The sequence below is a fragment of the Heptranchias perlo genome, chromosome 2 (assembly GCF_035084215.1).
Source record: "Heptranchias perlo isolate sHepPer1 chromosome 2, sHepPer1.hap1, whole genome shotgun sequence".
Classification (NCBI taxonomy): domain Eukaryota; kingdom Metazoa; phylum Chordata; class Chondrichthyes; order Hexanchiformes; family Hexanchidae; genus Heptranchias; species Heptranchias perlo.
Window position 1 is genome coordinate 17,718,464 of NC_090326.1, and position 25,110 is coordinate 17,743,573.

The 25,110-nt window shown below is 46.6% G+C and overlaps 1 protein-coding gene across 6 annotated transcripts in view; it reads right to left on the bottom strand.

Annotated features, from left to right (window-relative positions):
* LOC137335377 (solute carrier family 12 member 7-like) overlaps positions 1 to 25,110 on the bottom strand; it is a 259,685-nt gene that overhangs the window by 11,861 nt on the left and 222,714 nt on the right. For 2 of the 6 annotated variants that reach the window (XM_068000724.1, XM_068000740.1), the window contains exons 18-24: positions 22,454 to 22,649; positions 18,576 to 18,745; positions 17,717 to 17,848; positions 14,816 to 14,923; positions 8,825 to 8,929; positions 4,771 to 4,946; positions 2,425 to 2,439 (exon numbers count right to left, since the gene is read on the bottom strand). In XM_068000724.1, coding sequence (XP_067856825.1) covers positions 2,425 to 2,439; positions 4,771 to 4,946; positions 8,825 to 8,929; positions 14,816 to 14,923; positions 17,717 to 17,848; positions 18,576 to 18,745; positions 22,454 to 22,649 — 902 coding nt within the window. Of the gene's footprint in view, positions 1 to 2,424; positions 2,440 to 4,770; positions 4,947 to 8,824; positions 8,930 to 13,369; positions 13,735 to 14,815; positions 14,924 to 17,716; positions 17,849 to 18,575; positions 18,746 to 22,453; positions 22,650 to 25,110 lie in introns of those variants that run through there. The other 4 variants (XM_068000747.1, XM_068000733.1, XM_068000752.1 and 1 more) reach the window with 4 other exon arrangements.

Genomic DNA, 25,110 nt, shown 5'->3' on the forward strand with positions numbered 1-25,110 from the left:
ACTAACTGGCGAAACGTCAGATTTCTTTTTTGTTTCACCTACTTATTCTGGTGAATCGAATCCTCTTTGTTGCTATAAATTAGGCCACAGTTTCTGTAATACAGTCACGTTATTACATCAAGCTCTCGCATTTTGGGATGGGAGGGAGTGGCAGCGAGATTGACGACAAGACGACTCATCTATAAAGGTCCCCAGCTACACAAGCATCAGGAGCTTAAAGAAGAGAGACTAGAGCAGCTGGGGTTTTTCTCCTTAGAGCAGAGAAGGTTAAGGGGAGATTTAATAGAGGTGTTCAAAATTATGAGGGGTTTTGAAAGAGTAAAAAAGGAGAAACTGTTTCCACCGACAGGGTCGGTAACCAGAGGACACAGATTTAAGATAATTGGCAAAAGAGCCAAGGGGGAGATGAGGAGAAATATTTTTATGCAGCGAGTTGATATGATCTGGAATGCACTGCCTGAAAGGGTGGTAGAAGCAGATTCAATAGTAACTTCCAGGAGTGAATTGAATAAATACTTGAAGGGGAGAAAATTGCTGGGATATGGGGAAAGGGCAGGGGAGTGGGAATAATTGGATAGCTCTTTCAAAGAGTCTGCACAGGCAGGATGGGCTGAATGGCTTCCTTCTGTGCCTGCCCACACTAATATGGTTGGCTCTTAACTGAAGTGGCCTAGCAAGCCATTCAGTTATATCAATACCACCGTCTCAGGGTAACTGAGGATGGGCAATAAACACCGGCCTTGCCTGCGATAGCCACATCTAGAGAATGAATGGAAAAAAAAACTTTTGGCGAGGTAAACATGTGAAAACGTGGCCCTAGCAACGTGCCATCAGCTTATGACATCTGGTTCAATGAAGGTGAATACAGAAACCGCACGGCTTGAACTTGCGGGCTCAGTCATTCCTGGTGGTGGGCGGCCTTGCCAGGAGAACTACGGTGGGACGAGCTTCTGCCAGCCCGACCGACCTCCTGCCGACCTCGTGGAATATCCTGCAGATCAGCCTCATTTGATTGTTTCGCATGTCCCTGTTGGGATTCCCGGCTGTGCTTGTCTAGCCCAGAGGAGGGGGGGTCCAAACTGGCTGCTGCAGGCGTCTTGCACCAATAGTGCTGGATGGAATAGGGCTTGCTATGGGGCAATTCTTCAGAAAAAAAAATTAACTTAACAGGGCGCAGAGCGAATTGATTGCACCCCGATAGCTTTCTTCTTGGGGTGGGGGGGGGTGTTTAAATCTTAAGGGGCCCTCCTCCAGCCAATACTGCCAGTTGCCAGTAAAGTGCTGGTGTTGCTAACGTCCAGTGTTGCTATGACAGTAGTGATGTCACTCTGGCATTACTACCTACTTTAAATATTTGGGCAGGCCTGTTTAATTCTCACTGTCACTTCCGGGTGAGGGTCTCGGGAGTGGTGGTGATCGGCAGAACGATCCATTGCCCAGCCCTGCATCGCCCAACAACAAAAACAACTTGCATCTACGTAGCGCCTTTAACATAGTAAAACATCTCAAGGAGTTTCACAAGAGCGTAATGAGAAAAAAATTGACACCAAGCCATACGGATAGATATTCGGACAGGCGCAAAAAGCTCGGTCAAAGAGGTAGGTTTTAAGGAGTGACTTAAAGGAGGAGAGAGGGGTATAGGGGCAGAGAGGTTTAGGGAGGGAGTTCCGGAGCTTAGGACCTTGATGGCTGTAGGCACGGCCACCAATGGAGGGACGAAGGAAACCAGGATCGAGAGTTGGAGGAACGCAGAGATCTCAGAGGGTTGTAAGGCTGGAGAAGGTTACAGAGATAGGGAGGGACGAGGTCATGCAGGGATCTGAACATGAGAATGAGATTTTCTTTTTTAAAAATCGAGGCATTGCTGGACCGGGAGCCAATGTAGATCAGTGAGCACAGGGCTGATGGGTGAATGGGTCTTGGTGCGAGTTAGGAAATGGGCAGCAGAGTTTTGGATAAGCTCAAGCTCATGGAGGGTGATAGGTGGGAGGATGGCCAGGAGAGCATAGGAATAAACACCGATGCCTGGGTCTCCACTGGTGGGTCCAGCTCCTGACATTGAACAAGAGAAGAACAACACTAGAGGTTACTGCCCGGATAGAAAATCAAAGACCCGGGAAACTAGGACGGTATTTTAAAATGTACATGCCCTGTGTGGAGCCACGCCGGCAACATCATTAACATCCAATTTGAATATGCAAATTGTTCACTAATAAATAACACAACACAATCTTGGCAGTGTCCAACCTGAATTAGTGCAAACAAAATGAGCCCTTACTCTCAAGAATAATTTGAATATAGAGCAAACTCCCTCCAGGCTGGAGTTACTGAAGCTTTTGGAGAAAACACCATGTGCTGTTAAGGACTATCTACAAATACAAACACACAGAAGTACAGATTAAATTAAAATCAAATGTAACTTACAGATTTCCCCATTCTCTGAAACAACAGAGGGAAAGAAAAATGACATCGTTACTGCAAAGTTCAAACACTGAAGCTGCTTGTTCCTCCTAATTTCACAGACAGCCAAAGATAAAAGCTGAAGAAAAGCTACGTTTCTATAGTATAATCATACTTAAAAAAAATAATGACGGGATATCATAATGCAATACATTGACCCCCAAACACTCCCAATTGTTTTCTGACGTGGCTAATGTTTGGCTTATTGCTAGCACCCTTGGTTGGCAAAGAAACGATCAGATATGCACTAACATGTATTAAATGGGGCGGGTTGGGGGGTTGGATTTTAACTCGGGCCAGGTTTCCTGGGGGGAAACCACTCCAGCGTGTTGATTTCCCACCCGGTAGCGGCAGTAGGAGGTCACGCCGATTTTATCCACCGGTTAAATGCCATTGGCCCACTCCCTCCCCCAGAACGGACATGAAGGCGGCAGTCGGCAGGCGAAGACTGGGTGGCCAGGAGTCATCCACCTGCTCCCAGGTAAGTGGCGAGGAGAGGGATTCGGGAGGGTCTCATGAAAGGGATCGGGGTGGGGTGGGGGGAGTCCGGGGTAGGGGAGGCAGTGACCTTTCTCATGTGGTCCTGAAAGACCACTCCTGCTCCTCCTGGCCCCACAAAGGAAAGTTTTAGACTCACCAGAAGGGCCTCTTCTGTCTTCAGACCTGCTGCCGACCTGCTTTTGCTGATTGGAAAAGCCCTGGCGACAGCTTCCCCGCTCAGGCCCCAGTTAAAACTGCATCGGGGTCTTATTGACACAACAGGTCCCCGATTTGCATGGTTATGTCGCAAACAGTCAGGATCTGAGCGGGTAAATAACCTGCGCCTTTTTAAGCTGCCGCCCCCCACCAACCCACCCCTGTTTCCATCATGTGGGTCGGGTAAACATTGGCCTCAATGGCTCAGCACATTTGCATTGTGGCACCAGTACCCACCCCCGACTCATACACATGGGATGGCATATCAACCATCATACTCTTAGATACTTTGGACATTTCCATGGCTTTGGGTTGCATACAGAATGCTAAATAACAGGACTCAGAATTAAGGCCACAGACTCTTAACAGCAGTACCAGATGCTGAAAACATTCACTGGTCTGCAGCGGAATATATATTGGGGATGAAATTCAACTTTGGCAGGGGTGCAAAGTGGGCATTGGTGAATCGGCTGCCCGTTACACAACCCTTTCCATTCATGGAAAATCAGATGGGGTGTATAACGGGCACCCGACTGCTACCGCCCGTTTTGTGCCCTCGCTGCGAGTTGGAGCTTTCTCCCAACGTGTCAAGGCTTTACACCCATCACTTGCACAAGGGGCCCCACAGTGAACCTGATCAATCAGACCAAGTGAATCTGCCCATCCCCAACTAATATCTCTCGTTCTATCTTGTTGACATTTATAATTGGTTCAAGTGCAAAATGTAGCATCACCTTCCCCCTTATCTTAAGTTATTGAATCCATTCAAATACCCTCGGTGTTCAGTCACTAATAACTGAGTAATTAGAACGCCTGGAAAAGGCTTTGCAGGATCTGCTAAAGGATAACCATTTAGAAGGTATTTGAGACTGAAAGGCATGTTTGTTGTTGCTCAGAACCTTCTAGTGTCAGTCGAATATCTTCATGGTACTGTGAAGCTCTTCACGGGTCGTTGCTAAGTTGGCTTTAAATGCAGTAGTATTCAAATATACTCGTCTATCTGACAAAGCATTACATCTGAAACATGAACCTATCCAACTCCTACCGTAAACCCCCAATTGAGATCACCTAAAGCAGCCCAAACTAGGAATTGAACCTGGGGCTTTCTGGTCTGCTCAGCTCATCAGTGAATACACTCACAAAAATCCACCTGGATGCTTTTAAAAACAACTCAAAATTAGGGTGAAATTTTTTTTTAAAAAAAGAATTTCAAATTATAATGAGGTAAAACTGAACTATCTAAATATTCAAGACCTATAATCTTCTGAAGAACTAGTCAGCAAATCTCAGTGAATTTATTTTTAATATACGAATCATATGGTAGTTGCTTTAATTGAAGCTTCATTGACAATGACTTTTATTTGGAAGCCAAACATTGGATGAGTTTGAATTTGCACCAGCTGACAGGATGAACAGGGTTTGGCCCTTTTGATTCAAGGAGATTTAAAACAATTTCTTTCTGTGAGCCAATCTAAGCAGTCCTCAGAACTATACAGGGAATTCAATGTACGTTTCAGATCACCAAACATGACAGGACACACTTAATGGTAAAGCTAGACACCAGCGAGGCTAAAGAAAACATGATTATTAAAAAAAAAATTGAAATCAACTTACGGTTTCATGTTAAAAATATCTCTCACACCTTCTGGTGATAAAGATTCTTTATTTTTGTACTTTTCTGCCATGATTTTCTCTTTGGTCCAGGTCATGTGCACTCCTTCAGGAGTGACTGCAAGCTTGTTCGTACCAGAGGAGTGAGCAGCAGCGTTCCGATCATGAATGAGTTGGGCCTTAGAGAAGTCAAAGGAGGCAACAGTCAACAAATTGGCACAACCCTCAAGTCAGACAGGAACATGTTCACTCTATGTTAAGATAAGCAAAAATTGTCACTCAGCTGGTTCTTGGATGTGGGCGACACCACAAAAACCACATTTACCGCCCATCTAGTTGCCCTGAGGGTATCAAGAGTCAAACACGTTTGTGGGACTGGTGTCACATGTGAGCCCAGACCAGGTAGGGGGTGGCAGCTTCCCATCCATGAAGGATCTTGGAGAACCAGCTGGGTTTTTACAACAATCCAGCAACTTTTATGGTCATCCTATCTGTTACCAGCTCACAAATCACCAGATTTGTTGAATTCAGTTCCACAATTTGCCATGGTGGGACTTAAACTCATAATTCTGAGTTGCTAGTCTGGCACCATAACCACTACACTACCGGAGCCATAAATGGCACTGACCTATTTTATTCATTTTAATGGAAACTCATCTTCTGTGCGCAGTGCTGTAGGAATCAAATGCAAATCAGGCAATTCAATTAAAAAGGGTGAAAGTGACAGAATGAGACTTTGCAAAACATATGAACAGGAACACAGCTTCTCAATAACCAAAGCTCACTGCTGCAGACAGAGGAATGATGATCAAAGTAGATTCATGAAAGGTTCAGTGGAGTCCTGGCGGTCATTTGCAATCGACTATACAGCCTATGATGATTCCTTGCTGATCATAGAATCATACAGCGCAGGAGGCCATTTGGCCCATCGTGCCTGTGCCGGCTCTCTGAAAGACCTATCCAATTAGTCCCACTCCCCTCCTCTCTCCTCATAGGCCTGCACATTTTTGCTTTTTAAGTATTTATCCAATTTCCCTTTTGAAAGTTATTATTGATCTGCTTCCACCACCCTTTCAGGCAGTGCATTCCAGATCATAACAACTTGCTGTCATGTGATGTGACCCGCATTTTGTTTTTGGGTTCTCATCAAGGCCAATAACATCTGCCTTGGGGTATGGAACATATTTCTCACTTCTATACTCAGCATTAAGCACTCCCAGATCAGCTACAGTACAGCCAGATACCATACAAGGCTCCATATATTATGACCCAGCTATGAGCCTCAAATCCAACCTCTGAACATTATTTATCACTGTACCAATGTGAAGTTTCCCATTTCCCATATTGACCACCCACATGGCATCTCTAAACAGCACTGACAATTTGATGCAATTAGTACCAGGCTGCTGACCTACACACACGGGATAGTGGCTGAGACTGCCCAAAACCATTTCTGCTCTCCAATTGTTTAACTCCTTGCAGGGGCACCAGTAGTCCTGCCAAGGCGGAACCTCGTCCAAGTGGCCATTATGTGAGCCTTGACGGCAAGTGTCAGTGTGATACTCCTTGCTATCGAATAACATGTCCTCATCTAATGTCCCCACCTACACTCTCAGCAGGGGTTACAAGGCAGCGATCATGGCCAATTTTTCTCTCCCTAACCCAGGGGCACTGAGGTCAATTGCAGTATCCCTGTAGCCATGCTGAGACAGATCAACTAACTTAGCACAGACTGGGCATGAAGCCTGGGGATTTCATGCTCAATAGGACTCTCCTACTCAGTGGGTGAGCTCACTAAGGCAGCAGCTCAACACACATTTCCCTTTAGGAGTCACAATGTCAAGCAATGCAGGAGACTTTAATCCCATTAGTCTGGTTGGATACAGATTCCAGATGTGAAAGAGGAATCTTCCAACTCACTGCATGACCCAGTCCTTCAGAACATCTTCTTTAAAGCTGCTCTTACAGAACTTTAAGCAAGTGGATTTGATGACACCAGCTCCAAGTAGAGACCAGAGGTATGTCGAGAGCTATACACCTTCCTTTGATTAGTGAATGCACCATGATAGATAGCAGCAAATTATTTTAGCACAGGAAGGAACAAAACATTTAATGATTTGCAGAGAGGTCAGATTTCAAAAGCTGGCATTAGATCCTGTAACAGATATAGTGCTTTTAGCTAAAGAGTAAAACATTTATCGCTCTGACTCAATATATCAGCCTCCAAACCGATACAAAGTCATGAACCAGATAGTAAGAGTAACCAAATAATTTAAATCTACAAATATCTTAAACAGCAAGAAAGATTTTCAAAACTACTTCCCGTTGTAGCAGTTTTGTTTCATTGGGCAGTTATGATTTTAGCTTTGATACACACAACAGTGACTAGAGTTTTGCTGCAATTTATTTGATCTGTTGGAAAGTAACTGATTTATATAGAAGTAGGCTTTAACAGCAGGTGTAAGTGCTCTAAATCGTGCGATGTGATAGCAGAGTGAAATGAAGGTTAGGGTTGCAAGGATTGAAATCAGTAACCGTAGGTCCAAAGTCACCTGTTCCTCCCAAGCATGCTGCACTCACCACATGTCGTGTCTCAAATTACTCATATACTGGATCTCAAAATGTTATGTTCTGAAACTAATTTGTATTTGAATGAATCAACACTTTCTGCTTCCACCGTTTCCCTAAGAAGCCTGTTCCATAGTTCTTAATGTAAGTAGGGAATTTAAAAAGAACAGAGTGCAGATTTAGTTGAAATAATTTGGACACAAAACTTTTTTATTCTTAAACTTGGCCTGATATCAATGGCAGGGCCTGATACCCCATCAAAGAAGTGTCAGGCTGCACCTGATGCAAGTCTGCCTGCTTCGATCAAGCTGTGAGATGGAGTGCCACGTACAAAGAAACAATCAAACTGTGTCTTTGGGGGTGAAGGGAGAGAAACAAAGAGAACTTAGCATGATTTAAAATCACAATAGTAGTTGGTTAGACAAAGTCCTCAGCACAGATCATGTCACCAGTAAGGGTATAATACATGGCAACAAGTGATCACACATGGGGCAATAACTGAGGAGATTTAAAAATATATATTTGCTCTTTTGGATGTAGGTGACACCAGCAAGGTTACTTGCGCTGAGGGCATTAGGAGTCCAGGACTGGAGTCACATTCAGGCCAGACCAGGTAGGGGTGGTAGATTCTTTTCCCTGAAGGATATTAGTTGGATTGTCACAACAATCCAATAGCTTTCAGGGTCACTGCCCCTGGTGCCAGCCCAGAAAGTACCAGACTGACTGAACTCAATTTCCCAACGTGGTATGGTGGGATTTGAACTCAGACCTCAGATACTAGTCTGGTACCATAAGCACCAGGCCACTGTACCCTAATTATTGTGCTTGCTTTTCATTAACGTTCCCATTGTTGCCGTATTTTGATTACTTTGTTCACGTGACATGTAGTTTGACAGTTGATTCCCGGTTATAATGGATGTATTATTAATAAAAGGCTTAAAATGACACGACTGTTTATTTGCTGTTGAACCAAAGGCTAACACACAACCACCAATAATTATTAAAAAAAAATCTGTTTTGTGAAGAAATACAGTTATAAAGAAAAAATCACAAACTAGAATGCATCGGATAGCATAAACATGCTATTCTGCTGTGGTAACAACGGATTTTTTTTTTGGTTCTGCTTTTGTGATGGAATCATCCAGATTTCCACAGTCAATCAGATCACAAATTGGCTTCCAGGTTAAGTTGCTGCAGGGTAGAGTTTACATCGGTGATTGGTATAGGTTCGCTAAGCAGTAGAAAGCTTTCTCGCTTGACTCTTCATTTAAAGAAATGTACTGCATTTGGTACTTTGACCTCCCCTCAGTGCCTAACCTGAGTAAGCAAAGCATCATTACACTTTGAGGAAAGGGATTTTCCACTCATTTCAAATAAAAAAAAAGAGAAATACTTAGAGGAAATGCTCATTTAGATAGAAAAAGATCTTCAACAGAACAGTAAGAGAAATCCCAAGTTGGGAACTGTAGTCATGGGAAATGTAGACTACCTCTTCCTCATGTACATCAGGATCCCTGGCCTGGAATTCCAAAATTGGGTGTGCAGAATTCCTCCTTATAGTAGCGCCACGAGACTCATCAGTGATGCCCTGAATCTGGGATACGGGATTAGCACATGCAAGCAATCACAATCAGTTAGTCAGCAGTATCCGCAGCAGTTAGTATAACCATCATAATCAGAACTCCTCTCGCCATTAATCATGTTCCACTGGTTTGCTTTGAAAAATATGTAGAATGTTTGTTTTGGGAGGGGGTGCCTCTCCTGTCTCCCACAGAGCTCTTGATCTTACCTGTACCACCATGGCAAGGGTTCCACTGAAGAGTCAGAGCTTCCCCCACAGGTGGGAGAGGAAGAATCACTACAGGCCTTCTCGAAACTTCCCGGTGGCCATTTCAGAGCCCAAGAGCAGGCTGTACTCCTGTCCCTGGATGGCGCATGAACAACAAGCTCTGGGTAAAGAAAGCACCCTTTAAAAATTGTGCCGTGCTTAGGGCAGCTGCCTTTAGATAAATGCGGAATCGTACAGGAGTGGGATGAGGAGGAGAGGGCAGCAGAGGGGATTGTGGCCTCAGTTCTGATGTTTGTTTTGCTGCAGATTCAATGAGAGTCTCAGTAAAATTCATGATTTTGTGGTTTTTACACCACAAGGGACAAAGTGGGGAAAATGGACTATTTAAAAGAAAAACAGGATCAAACCGTAGAAATTTGGAGACGGACTACTCAAATACCAGGCCATTCAATGCTAAAGGCAACACAAAGTGCACTAATCCCCTGTATAGTTCAGTGATCAATTCAATACCAATACAGGTCAAATAACAGGGTACAATAGCATTTCAGTTTATATACAGGACCCATTTGCGGGAGCCAGTGTCCATTAGTGTGCATTCAGATACCAACCATCGACATGCAACCAAGTTTACTGAAAGTATATTAAACCACACACACCTCACATACAACACAGCCTCATTATAACTTGAGTAGTGCTCATAACAGTACCTTTTCTTAAATAGCTCCTGCATTGCCAAATGTAATATCTACACAGGTGTACAGTGAGCTGATCTCAATCCCCTCAGCTCCAGTGCCCATGTTACTGGGGCAGTGTACTCACCGTTCCCCTCCAGCCTGCAGGAGCTCAGGCAACTGGAACCAGAGGATGCTACACGTGGGCAGGAGCTGGGTAACTCTGTCTCAGCAGGGTCGGGATTGAGAGAGAAAGATGCAGAGGGGAAAGCGGAAAGTCCAGGGCAGACAGGACAATGGGATAGAGCTAGGAGTGGGCGACCAGTTTGGATACTTGAAACCAATCACTGCCTCCATTGGAGTAAATTTTCATCTTCACTGTGTGTGTGTTAATCTGACAGAGCGCATCGCCCACCCACTATAGAACCCGCCTGATTTTCATCCCTTCAAAATCAATGGAATGAAAATCGGGTGGGTTCTACAAAGGGCAGGTGATCTGCTCGCCCAGAAGAGGAATGTTTACCCCCTTATAACTTAAACATAACCTTAGACCCCAAAAATAACATTATGATGGGTTAGTACAGCGTTGTCCAATACATCAGCCACTAGCCACGGGGCCAATTTGGAATCCCGATGTGGCTAATTACATTTCTGGTTAGTAAATAAAAAAAGACGAGTAAAAAATGTTGGGCATGTGATCTCAATACTCATACTTGCACGGCGTGTGCATGTGAACTTTAACCTCTTAGTATGTTTGTTGGTCAAATGGTAAGACGAAAAGCAGAGTGCGCGAGTGTTTTTTGATCGTTGTGGCTGGTTTGCTCCCTTGGTTACTGAATGGTGGTAGATGCTAGTTAAGTAAAACTTAAATGGATTTCAACTCTGTCAATAAAACGTAATCACCACAATCAGGCGCAACTAAATGATTTGCAAATTTGTGACTATAGCAATGCAATCATTTGCAATTCGTTAGATTGTGAGATGCTTCAATAAAACATTCAGGCGAATTATGGAATATGTAAGGAAATGAGATTGGAGGTGGATGAAGGAGTCGGGGGTGTGGAGGGGTCGGGGATGTGGAGGGGGCAGGGGAGATCCTGTGATAGCGTGAGTGCATGTCTAAGAATTGGGGCTACAATATCGTAGCCCAGTCCCCAGTCCACGCTGCGAGTGGAACATTGAGGAATCAGTCCAACACTGAAGACAGTGGTCCACGAGTGTGTGAGGAATGGATCCACATCACAATCAATACAGACATAATTTGTGCATCCTTAACCTCAGATTGATCAGATTAAAAATCCAACACAAATTATCACTGTTTGTTGTGACCATTTCCTAATTGCAATGATGAAAGTGTATTTCTAGCTACGTACATTTTTATAGTTACCTGTCCTTCAGATTTTACATAAGAACATAAGAAATAGGAGCAGGAGTAGGCCAATCGGCCCCTCGAGCCTGCTCCGCCATTCAATAAGATCATGGCTGATCTGATCCTAACCTCAAATCTAAATTCATGTCCAATTTCCTGCCCGCTCCCCGTAACCCCTAATTCCCTTTACTTCTAGGAAACTGTCGATTTCTGTTACCAAGCTTTTTCAATAAACCAGTTTAGTTATTTTCTCCAGAAGCCTCAGTACTGTTTTATTATATTATCAGCTATGACACTAATCATGCAGTTGTTGAACAGATTCCTGTATATTCCCTCCTGAAGACTGTTTTCAGTCATCTTCCCCAGGGCTTCACCCCCATAACCCATATGCTCCACCGCTCAACTCCGGCCAGGTGATTAGCTCCTTGGTCCTGTCTTCCCATTGTGTACTAGTTGATGTCCCATTGCATTGCTCACAGTAATTGGGTCAATACATATTCTACCACACAACACGCTTGGGGTGAAAATCAATGGGAAGGAGAATCGGGTGGCGTGTATATAATGGGTGGGGCGTGTGACGGGCCCCCGATCTGCTAACACCCATTTTGTGCCTGAACAGAAGTTGAATTTTACCCCAAAAGTGTATTATCGTGCTGCAAAGATGGAGCTGTTTTTCAAGCTGGCCTGTAAAGGCATAAAGTATGATTGTTCTTAAGTAAACAGAGGCAGAGGTCATTCAGAGTTTAATTATTAGTTGGTCACGGAAACTTTGCAAATTGTCAAGTGCCCAGGGCAGGAGCTGCACCAACTGTAGATACAATAAGTAGATGGAACAGCAACAACGTGCAACCAGAGACAATTAAAGCAGAATATGGATTGGGCCTGGTGGCTAAGAGCACAGAAAGACTTGGATAAATTGTACTTGGGTAACAATAGGCAATTTGCAAGTTCTCACTAGCTCCGATTACGCCCCAGGATGACTTGGTACTTGATAGTCAACTCTGTATTCCAAATTCCGTGTAGAGGGGACAGAGCTCCAGGCAGCATCCCTGATATTCACTGAGCCGGTATTCAGTCTAGGCTTTCTGGTTTGATTCAGAAAGTTGATGTAAGGCAGCTCCTAGACTGTTGGTGTAAACGTGGTAATCTGATTTGTTGTGTCAGCCGTGGCTCAGTGGTAGATCTCTCGCTTCAGAGTCAGAAGGTTGTGGGTTCAAGTCCCACCCCAGAGACTTGAGCTCATAATCCAGGCTGACACTCCAGTGCAGCAGCGAGGGAGTGCTGCACTGTCAGAAGAGATGCCTTCGGATAAGAAGTTAAACTGAGGCCCCGTCTGCCCCCTCTGGTGGACGTAAAAGATCCCATGGCACTATTTCGAAGAAGAGCAGGGGAGTTCTGCCTGGTGCCCTGGCTGACATTTATCCCTCAACCAACATCACTAAAACAGAATATCTGGTCATTATCACATTGCTGTTTGTGGGACCTTGCGGTACACAAATGGGGTGCTACGTCTGCCTGTATCGCAACAGTTATACTTCCAAAGTACTTCATTGGCTGTGAAACGCTTTGGGACATTCTGAAGATATGAAAGTTGCTATTTAAATGCAAGTCTGTTCTTTCTTTTTAATGCTTGTAACTTGTGGTGATGCTCCAGTTCTTTCCCTTTAAAGGATTAACAGCCTGGTCACATGGCTTTGATGTCACAGACTGTAGACTCTACCATGAAGAGGGGGAGATGATCATGGTCAAGTCCGCTGGTCTGTGTGGTTTTGGGCTGTACCAAGTCAAGGAGTCAACGGGTTTACAATATTCCATCACCGAGCAGATTTAGGTTTTTGTAGAAAATGGGCGTAGCTGACAGTGAGAAGCAGACTTAGACTTTGAGGGCTCCCACTCATTAACTGGCTTTTCAAGCCACTCACGGCACTTTTTCATCCCAGTGTCGGGTCAGACAAGATTACGAATCCAAGGAGCTGTTTGTGACTAAACAGTCATCACCCAACAATCTCTTCAGACTAGATCAGCAACTCGCTGAGAGGGAAATCATGAACCCAACTCCATGTTGTACCATTCCATTATTCAGAGCACTGTTACCCCAACCTACACCATCTCAAAAAAAACACTGGTCAAACTCCTGCCTTATGACATCAAGAACTAAGCTCGACTCATTTGACTGATCAGCTTCAAGCAATCATTTGTTGTGTTTATTAACTAATTATCACGTGCTTGTTACAGGCAGTAACTGTTCAGGGTCAGCCTGCAGGCTATAGCCTTGTTTCAGCGATAACCCACTGGAATTGCGTTCCAGACTCCTTATGAATGACACTCTTCTTTTGTTAACCTTAGCTGTTTAATATATTTTTTTGCATTGATACTGCAAGAATAATAATGAAATATTTATACATTATACTAAACTATAGTAGAAATTTTTTAAAAATTTATTCGTTCATGGGATGTGGGCGTCGCTGGCGAGGCCGGCATTTATTGCCCATCCCTAAATGCCCTTGAGGTGGTGGTGAGCCGCCTTCTTGAACCGCTGCAGTCTGTGTGATGACGGTTCTCCCACAGTGCTGTTAGGAAGGGAGTTCCAGGATTTTATGCAAATTATGCAAATATTATGCAGAACATTTTAAAATTAACATTTCATTAGAACTAAGCTTATCAAATAGATGTGAAATCTCCAGTATACAGCGAATCAGCAAACAAATTCTATTTAATTCAAACATTAATGGGCCGGATTTTGCCGTGAGCCGTGAACGAATGGCACCAGTCGTTTGTCAGACTTGCACGTGCCCATAGACTTTCTGTGGGGTTTTGCACGGCAAGTTGCTGTCAGCGGGAGAGCCAAACAGCACGGAGCCCTCTACAGGGCATCTGGGACCTGTGTGAACAGGGCAAGCAACTGTGTGTCTCCTTAACCAATCAGATTGAAGGATCGTTAATGAGCAGCGCAGAGTCTGAACTAGGAAGTGTAAGTTGGAATAGAGAATTCAAGGTCAAATCAGGTACAGAAAGAGAAATAAAGAGAGGGAAAGAAAGATTGGATAAAGAGAGGGAAAGAAAGATTGGATTAAGAGAGAGAGAAATAAAAGAGACAGAAAGAAAATGTAAAAAAAACATTATTAAAATTTTTTTTTAAAATCTCCAACATTAATTAAAAGCTGAAGTAATGAGACTCCACACTTATAACAGTTAATTTTTAGTGCCAGTGGGGTTGTTTGGAAGTAATTAAGACTTATCATGCTATTCAGAGGGTACTTAGAGTGGAATAGACAAGTCCTAACTTTTTTGTGGCGAGTTCAGTCTGTATCTGTGACGTCAGCACAGGAACTTCACACCGTTCAGTGTATTTGAACGGGGAGCCAGACGGCGAGATGCCGATTTCATGCAGCTTACGGAGGGGCGGTGCATCTCGGACAGCAACTTCCGGATTTCCGCGTTTTATCGCGCATGTGCGATCGTTGGAAGTTGCTGTGCAATTTGCACATAAATAACAGTGAGCGCAGTTAGACTCACTGTTATTTTCACAGCAAAATCCAGCCCATTACCTCAGCACAATGAACAAAATCTGGCATTACAATCATTTTTCCATGGAACATATGTACAATTCTTGGGCAGTAGCGACCAGGGTCGCTGCCAAAACAAGCTTACCTCTCGTTCTCTCTCGTTCTTCGAGAGCTGCATCTGTTTCAGCATCTGGGATCTCTGTTCCATCATCAAGGTCCGCTCGTATGTGAAGGCTGAAATATCATTGTCAAGCTGGGAATTTTAAAAAAAAGGGACAAAGCCCCAAAGATAAATAATGAACCTCCTGTGGGGCGCCATTAGCTCAGGATCTTAAATATACTGGTGGTGTATGAAATTATGAGGACAGTATGCATAACTTTGTTTGTATTCCTTTGAGTTTAGGGGTGATCTGATCGAGGTGCTTAAGATGGTTAAAGAAGTTGATAGTTTCTCTTTATCTGCCCTATTTCCTATGGTGGGAGATCCAGAGCAAGGGGTCATAAACTTAAAATTAGAGCTAGGCCGTTCAGGAGTGAAATCAGGAAGCACTTCTTCTCACAAAGGGTTGTAGAAATCTGGAATTCTCTCCCTTAAAAGGCTGTGGATGCTGGGGGTCAATTGGAGCTTTCGAGATCAATAGATTTTTGTTAGGTAAGGGGCATCAAGGGATGTGGAGCAAAGGCAGGGAAATGGAGTTGAGATACAGATCAGCCATGATCTAATTGAATGACGGAATAGGCGTGAGGGGCTGAATGGCCTATTCCTGCTTAACAGAAGCACACGAGAAATAGGAGCAGAAGTAGGTCATAAGGCCCCTCGATCCTGCTCCGCCATTCAATAAGATCATGGCTGATCTTCCACCTCAACTCCCCTTTCCTGCCCTATTGCCATATTCCTTGATTCCTGTAGTGTCCAGAAATCTATCGATCTCAGTCTTGAATATACTCAACGGCTGAGCATCCACAGCCCTCTGGGGTAGAAGATTCCAAAGATTCACAACCCTCTGGGTGAAGAAGTCTTTCCTCATCTTGGTCCTAAATGGCCAATTCCTTATCTTGAGATTATGACCCCTAGTTCTAGACTCCCCAGCCAGGGGAAACATCCTCTCAGCATCTTATATGTTTCAATGAGATCACCTCTCATTCTTCTAAACTTCAGAAAATATAGGCCCATTCTACTCAGTCTCTCCTCATTGGAGGACCGTTTCATCCCAGGAATCAATCCCTAGTGAACCTTCGTTGCACCGCCTCGAAGGCAAGTATATCCTTCCTTAGGTAAGGAGACCAAAACTGTGCACAGTGCTCCAGGTGTGGTCTCACCAGAGCCCTATGTAATTGCAGCAAGACTTCCTTACTCTTATATTCCAACCCCCTTGCAATAAAGGCAAACATACCACTTGCCTTCCTAATTGCTTGCTGCACCTGCATGTTAACTTTCTGTAATTCGTGTACAAGGACACCCAGATCCCTCTAAATACCAACATTCCTTCGTCACTCACCTTTTAAAAAATATTTGGCTTTTCTATTCTTCCTACCAAAGTGGATAATTTCACATTTCCCCACATTACATTCCATCTGCCACCTTCTCGCCCACTCACTTAACATGTCTAAATCCCTTTGCAGCCTCTTTGCATCCTCCTCACAGCTCACTTTCTCACCTAGCTTTTGCTACATTGCAATATATCTCAACGATTTAAATGAGGGGACCAATTGTAAACAGCTGAGGCCCAAGTATTGACCCTTACGGCACCCCACTAGTTACAACCGGCTAACCCAAAAATGACCCATTTATTCCTACTCTCAGTTTTCTGTCCGTTAACCAATCCTCAATCCATGCTAATATATTACCCCCAATCCCATGAGCTCTAATCTTGTGTAATAACCTCTGGTTATTATGATTTCCCGATCATAAAACTGTGTTGACTGCTCAACCAAATGATGATTTTCTAAGTGCCCTCTTGCTATGTCCTTAATAATAGATTCTAGCATTTTTCCTACTACTGATGTCTGGCTAACTGGCCTATAGTTCCCTGTTTTCTCTCTCTCTCTCTCTCTCTCTCTTTCCTTTCTTGAATAGTGGGACTACATTTGCTACCTTCCAATCCATGGGGACCATTCTAGAATCTAGGGAATTCTGAAAGATCAAAACCAATGCATCCACTATCTCTGCAGCCACATCTGAGAACCCTACGATGTAGGCCATCAGATCCAGGGAATTTGTCGGATATTAGTCCCATTAATTTCTCCAGTACTTTTTCTTCACTAATCTTAATTACTTTAAGTTCCTCACTTTCATTAGAACTTTGGTTCCTCACTATTTTGGGTATGTTTTTTGTATCTTCTACTGTGAAGACAGATACAAAATATTTGTTTAATATCTCTGCCATTTCCTTATTCCCCATTATAATTTCTCCTGTCCCTTTGAAAAGAGCGCACTTTTGATACCGTTTGGGGGCCAACATCTTGCACCTCAAAGACACCCGAAATTAGGTCGGGCCATTCTTCAGGCATCCAGGGCAGGGGAGTTAGTCCCCTTACATATGTAAATGAGGGGCCTGACGCCCATTTTAGCCCCTTTGCTGAAATTGGTCAAGCCTCAGGATCAGTCAGTGGCCAATGGAGAGCAAGTTATTTCAAAAAAAAATGTTGGATTCACCAGTTGGGCAAGGTGCCTGTGGAGATGGGACAGGTGCCGGCAGATCATCCAGATTACTTAGATGAGGCCTGAGGCCCAATTTTGGGTCAGTCCCAGGCCTCCCGGTTCGGGTGCATGTTGCGACTACAATGAACCGAAATCGAGCCTGGACAAATTTCTACCCCCTCTCGTTGGACAGTGCACCCCAAGTAAAGACTTCAAGGGTCACCAACAGGATTGTACGAATAAGTCAAAGTGTGACCGATAGATCTCTGCTGACCTGAGATGTGTTGAAATTCTTTGAATGTCCCCCAACCAGGTCTGCATATTAAACAAGTGGAGAGGCGGGGAGTGAATGACAGATCCTGAGATCGATGAGTTCATGTTCTGTAACGGCTGGAATGCTCTTACCATTTCCACCACCTCTACCTCGGCATCGAGGCGCAGCTGGTAGAGGAACAGCTGCAGGTCTTTCTTCATCTGGATGCTGTTGTCATCTATCTGGGCGACGGTGAAGATGCGCATCTTGCACTTCTTCCAAACCTGCAACAGATCCACCAGGTCACTCCTCTCAAAAAGCCACCTCAATTATAAACAGCAACAACTTGCATTTATACAGGCGCCTTTAATGTTGTAAAGCGTCCCAAGGCGATTCACAGGAGCAATTATCAAACAAAATTTGACACCGAGCCACATAAGGAGATACTGGACAGGTGAATAAAAGCTTGGTCAAAGAGGTAGGTTTTAAAGAGCGCCTTAAAGGAAGAGAGAGGTAAAGAGGCGGAGAGGTTTAGGGAGGGAATTCCAGAGCTTGGTGTCTAGGCAGCTGAAGGCAAGGCCGCCAATGGTGGGGCGAAGGAAGTGGGGGTATGCAAGAGGCCAGAATTGGAGGAACGCAGAGATCTTGGAGGGTAGCCGGGCTGGAGGAGGTTACAGAGATAGGGAGGGGCAAAGTCATGGTGGGATTTGAACACAAGGATGAGAATTTTAAAATCCAGGCGTGGCTGGGACTGGGAGCCAATATAGGTTGGTGAGCACAGGGGTGATGGGTGAACGGGACTTGGTGTGAGTTAGGATACGGGCAGTGGAGTTTTGGGTGAGCTGAAGTTTACGGAGGATGGAAGATGGGAGGCCGTCCAGGACAGCACTGGAATAGTCGAGTCCGGGGGTAACAAAGGCACGGATGACTATGGCTGCATTCGTAGCACAAGAAGCGAGGTGTTAAACTTCCAGTCACACAACTGAATCTCTGAACGTGTAGAAGGTTTACCTTGTGTTGGCTCAGGAGGAACGGCAGTAACATTAGTAATCCCCCATCGTGCACAATCCACCAGATATCGATGGTGCCTCCGGCAAAACGCTCCTGATTTGTCGGGAAGGAATCTATGTTCTTGGCCACCAGCAGTGCTTGGTGAGCAGCAGTCGTTTCACGCACCGTGTCTGCAACGAGGCAGAACCAGCACATTAATTACCGTCACTCGCAAATCAGAGTGCTCCTTCTGAAAAGGAAGAACGGGCTTCTTTCGAGTGAAGATGAAATTCATCGAAACAGGCCTCTCCTCTTCCCCTCTCCCCATGAACTGACTAAGCGAATGTGTCACCGAGTCACCCTGACCAGGTTTAACCCCTGGTGGGCAGGGGTAGAAAGAAAGGCGAAGATTAACCTTCACAGCCTCAGGTTGTGGTGGGGAGGGCAGGGGAAGCCAATGCAGTTAGGCCAGAGCAAAGGAAGATTGAAGTGGACTGAGTGCACGCCGTCCGCAGTGCACGCCCTCCCCGCGCCGTCCGCAGTGCACGCCCTCCCCGCGCCGTCCGCAGTGCACGCCCTCCCCGCGCCGTCCGCAGTGCACGCCCTCCCCGCGCCGTCCGCAGTGCACGCCCTCCCCGCGCCGTCCGCAGTGCACGCCCTCCCCGCGCCGTCCGCAGTGCACGCCCTCCCCGCGCGACCAACATTCATATAGGTTTTCTCCAGCATGAGATCCACTGTCACATCATCTTAATTATCCAGCTTCTCAAAAACTATCACACAGTCTCATACTCCTGGGAGGAAGGCCATTAACTGCAGGGACTGGTCCTTCCATCATTTAAAAGTGTAAACAATTTTACAACACCAAGTTATAGTCCAGCAATTTTATTTTAAATTCACAAGCTTTCGGAGGCTACCTCCTTCCTCAGGTGAACGAGGTAGCCTCCACATCGTTCACCTGAGGAAGGAGGTAGCCTCCGAAAGCTTGTGAATTTAAAATAAAATTGCTGGACTATAACTTGGTGTTGTAAAATTGTTTACAATTGTCAACCCCAGTCCATCACCGGCATCTCCACATCATTTAAAAGTGAGCTGTGAGCGCCACCTGCTGCCTATTGAGAGGAGTGATCCAGATACAGTGCCTGTTGTGTCAGGAAGCACACAAAGCATCTTCATGCAACTACTGAAAATACATGCTATGGTAGAAAGGTGCCTTTTATCTCATTATTTAAAACACAAAGTTTCAAACTGTTAACTCTTCATAAAAAAAAACATGTCTGACCTGTTTATAAGATAATGAGCTTTACATTTCAAATGATGGTGTGGATTAGCAGCAAATAAGTTTTGCTCTTGCTTAGAAAATCTCCAATGACAGACATATGCCTACATTAAGCCCTGTCGTTACCCAAGGTATCCCGAGTGTGTATTAAATAATGCCCTAAACCAAATATTGGCTGATGTGTAACTACACAGTAAAATATTTTCAGAACTATTGTGTTATTTAGCAGGACAAAGCAGCCTGCTTGATTGGCACCCCATCCACCACCCTAAACATTCACTCCCTTCACCACTGGTGCACTGTGGCTGCAGTGTGTACCATCCACAGGATGCACTGCAGCAACTCGCCAAGGCTTCTTCAGCAGCACCTCCCAAACCCACGACCTCTACCACCTAGAAGGACAAGGGCAGCAGGCACATGGGAACACCACCACCTGCACGTTCCCTTCCAAGTCACACACCATCCCGACTTAGAAATATATCGCCATTCCTTCATCATCGCTGGGTCAAAATCCTGGCTCACCACCACCTTCTCAAGGGCAACGAGAAATGGGCAATAAATGCTGGCCTTGCTGGTGACGCCCACTTCGCGAGAATGAATAAAAAAGTATTAGTGTCCGGCTGCACTCCTCAGAATCTTGGCCGACTATCCACAGTTTGATATGAGGTCAGAAGCATACGGGGCACAGCTAACATGACTGATTTGGATTATGTGTGTTCAAAATACAAGACAACGTTAATAATACAAGACGACGTTAATTTGGCAAATGAATTTCAATATAGATAAGTGCATTTTGGTAGGAAGAATAAGGAGGCCACATACTGCTTAGATAATAAGATGTGGAGATGCCGGTGATGGACTGGGGTTGACAATTGTAAACAATTTTACAACACCAAGTTATAGTCCAGCAATTTTATTTTAAATTCACAAGCTTTCGGAGACTTCCTCCTTCCAAGGAGGAAGTCTCCGAAAGCTTGTGAATTTAAAATAAAATTGCTGGACTATAACTTGGTGTTGTAAAATTGTAGATAATAAGAGTCTAAATGGGGTAGAGGAGCAAAGGGATCTCGGGGTACAGATACACAAATCACTAAAAGTAGCGACACAGATTAATAAGGCTATTAAAAAAAGCAAATCAAGCACTGGGATTCATCTCTAGAGGGATAGAATTGAATAGCAGAGAAGTTATGTTAAACTTATATAGAACCTTGGTTAGAACACACTTGGAGCACTGTACACATTTCTGATCTCCATATTATGAAAAGGATATAGTGTCACTGGTGAAGGTGCAAAAAAGATTTACTAGGACGATACCAGAACTGAAGTTATACCTATCAGGAAAGATCGAACAGACTGGGGCTCTTTTCTGTAGAAACGAGAAGACCAAGTGGTGACCTGATAGAGGTCTTTAAGATTATGAAGGATTTTGATAGGGTAGACGTAGAGAAGATGTTTTCACCTGTAGAGGAGACCAAAACTTGGGGTCATAAATATAAGATAGTCACTAATAAATCCAATGGGGAATTCAGGGGAAACTTCTTTACCCAGAGAGGGGTTAGAATGTGGAACTCACTACCACATGGAGTAGTTGAGGTGAATAGCATTGATGCATTTACAGGGAAGCTAGATAAACACATGAGGGAGAAAGGAATAGAAGGATATGCTAAAAGGGTTAGATGAAGAAGGGTGGGAGGAGGCTCGCGTGGAGCATAAACACAGGCATAGACCAGATGGGTTGAATAAGCCTGTTTCTGTGCTGTAAATTCAATGTAATTCTATGTAAGTTATGTCTGGGTACCAGGAAGGAAATAACCTCACACAACATAAAGTTAAAGAGGCTTAATGGATTTTGATCTGAGGTGTTGTCCTTTATAATGAAGGGACCAAGGCAGAGCCGAGTTTAGCTCCTGATTTCCGATAACATTATGTTGACGTTTCATTCATTATGCCCACTCTCCTCAGGTGGTTCTCTGCAAACATGATGCGGGAACGAGACAGAAGAGATTCATGACGTGTGAGCGTGTCACACAAAGTCACTCGTGCCTGAAATGTGACTTTATACTCCTGCAAGAGGAACATAGAGACAGGAGGAGGCCATTCAGCCCCTCGAGCCTGTTACATAGGAACAGGAGGAGGCCATTCAGCCCCTCGAGCCTGTTACAGCATTCAATTAGATCATGGCTTATCTGGACCTCAACTCCATTTACCCACCTTTGCTCCTTATTCTTTGATACTCTTACCTATCAAAAATCTATTGATCTCAGTCTTGAAAGCTTCAATTGACCCCCAGCATCCACAGCCTTTTGGGGGGTGGAAACAGTGTTCCAGATTTCTACTACCCTTTGTGTGAAAAAGTGCTTCCTGATTTCACTCCTGAAAGGCCGAGCTCTAATTTAAGGTAACGCCCTCTTGTTCTGGATTCTCCCACCAGAGGAAATAATTTGCGTGCATCCATCCTATCGAATCCCTTTTTAACACCTCGATCAGGTCACTCCGAAACTGAAGGAACAAAAATGGAGCCCTGGCGTATTCTGAAAACAATTTGATCGTTAAATTGGACTTCCCACCTCTACTACTCATCGCGCAAACTTCCAGTGAATAATTTGAAAAATGCAATACTGACCAACGAAGCTCTTCCAGCCGGTTGGACCATCCGATTGCCTCCACAAATCTGGCCATGCCACCAACACAGTGTTGTGTTTCATTCCCCCCAGGCCGGAGGACTGTACCAGGTGGGAGACCCCATCTCGTAGGTTGGACGACACCACCACATGACAGAAACCTTTGGTCCTCTCCACCCCCATCAAGGACTTGATATTCTGCCAAAACAAACAAAACAGGACACATCAGTAGGGGGGCAACGGCAAGATCTCCACTTGGGTATCTGTCGGCCGTGCTGGTTAAGAGGACTCGCGCATTTTTTGCAGTCGAACGCACACAAGGTGTTAATAGGGACATGGGCAATGGTGAAGAGTATTCAAGGGCGAGACACTCCTCCGACCCCTCCCACCCGACTCACCCCCCCCTTCCAGGGCGACTCACTCATCTCACCCCCCCCCCCCCTTCCAGGGCGACACACTCCTCTCACTCTCACCCCCCCTTCCAGGGCGACACACTCCTCTCACTCTCACTCTCACCCCCCCTTCCAGGGCGACACACTCCTCTCACTCTCACCCCCACCCCCCCTTCCAGGGCGACACACTCCTCTCACTCTCACCCCCCCCCCTTCCAGGGAGACACACTCCTCTCACTCTCACCCCCCCCCTTCCAGGGAGACACACTCCTCTCACTCTCACCCCCCCCCCCCTTCCAGGGCGACACACTCCTCTCACCCCCCCCCCTTCCAGGGCGACACACTCCTCTCACTCTCACCCCCCCCCTCCCAGGGAGACACACTCCTCTCACCCCCCCCCCCTTCCAGGGTGACACACTCCTCTCACTCTCACCCCCACCCCCACTTCCAGGGCGACACACTCCTCTCACTCTCACCCCCCCCTTCCAGGGCGACACACTCCTCTCACTCTCACCCCCCCCTTCCAGGGCGACACACTCCTCTCACTCTCACCCCCCCCTTCCAGGGAGACACACTCCTCTCACTCTCACCCCCCCCCTTCCAGGGAGACACACTCCTCTCACTCTCACCCCCCCCTTCCAGGGAGACACACTCCTCTCACCCCCCCCCCCTTCCAGGGCGACACACTCCTCTCACTCTCACCCCCCCCCCACCTTCCAGGGAGACACACTCCTCTCACTCTCACCCCCCCCCCCTTCCAGGGAGACACACTCCTCTCACTCTCACCCCCCCCTCCCAGGGAGACACACTCCTCTCACTCTCACCCCCCCCCTTCCAGGGCGACACACTCCTCTCACTCTCACCCCCCCCTCCCAGGGAGACACACTCCTCTCACTCTCACCCCCCCCCCTTCCAGGGAGACACACTCCTCTCACTCTCACCCCCCCCTCCCAGGGAGACACACTCCTCTCACCCCCCCCCCTTCCAGGGAGACACACTCCTCTCACTCTCACCCCCCCCTCCCAGGGAGACACACTCCTCTCACTCTCACCCCCCCCTCCCAGGGCGACACACTCCTCTCACCCCCCCCCCCCTTCCAGGGAGACACACTCCTCTCACTCTCACCCCCCCCTTCCAGGGAGACACACTCCTCTCACCCCCCCCCTTCCAGGGAGACACACTCCTCTCACTCTCACCCCCCCTTCCAGGGAGACACACTCCTCTCACTCTCACCCCCCCCTCCCAGGGAGACACACTCCTCTCACTCTCACCCCCCTTCCAGGGAGACACACTCCTCTCACTCTCACCCCCCCCTCCCAGGGAGACACACTCCTCTCACTCTCACCCCCCCCTCCCAGGGAGACACACTCCTCTCACTCTCACCCCCCCCTCCCAGGGAGACACACTCCTCTCACTCTCACCCCCCCCCTTCCAGGGAGACACACTCCTCTCACTCTCACCCCCCCCCTTCCAGGGAGACACACTCCTCTCACTCTCACCCCCCCCCCCCCTTCCAGGGAGACACACTCCTCTCACTCTCACCCCCCCCTCCCAGGGAGACACACTCCTCTCACTCTCACCCCCCCCTTCCAGGGAGACACACTCCTCTCACTCTCACCCCCCCCTCCCAGGGAGACACACTCCTCTCACTCTCACCCCCCCCCCTTCCAGGAGACACACTCCTCTCACTCTCACCCCCCCCCCTTCCAGGGAGACACACTCCTCTCACTCTCACCCCCCCCCCCCTTCCAGGGAGACACACTCCTCTCACTCTCACCCCCCCCCTTCCAGGGAGACACACTCCTCTCACTCTCACCCCCCCCCCCCTTCCAGGGAGACACACTCCTCTCACTCTCACCCCCCCCCTCCCAGGGAGACACACTCCTCTCACTCTCACCCCCCCCTTCCAGGGAGACACACTCCTCTCACTCTCACCCCCCCCTTCCAGGGCGACACACTCCTCTCACTCTCACCCCCCCCTCCCAGGGAGACACACTCCTCTCACTCTCACCCCCCCCCTCCCAGGGAGACACACTCCTCTCACTCTCACCCCCCCCTCCCAGGGAGACACACTCCTCTCACTCTCACCCCCCCTTCCAGGGTGACACACTCCTCTCACTCTCACCCCCCCCTTCCAGGGAGACACACTCCTCTCACCCCCCCCCCCCCCTTCCAGGGAGACACACTCCTCTCACTCTCACCCCCCCCCCCTTCCAGGGAGACACACTCCTCTCACTCTCCCCCCCCCCTTCCAGGGAGACACACTC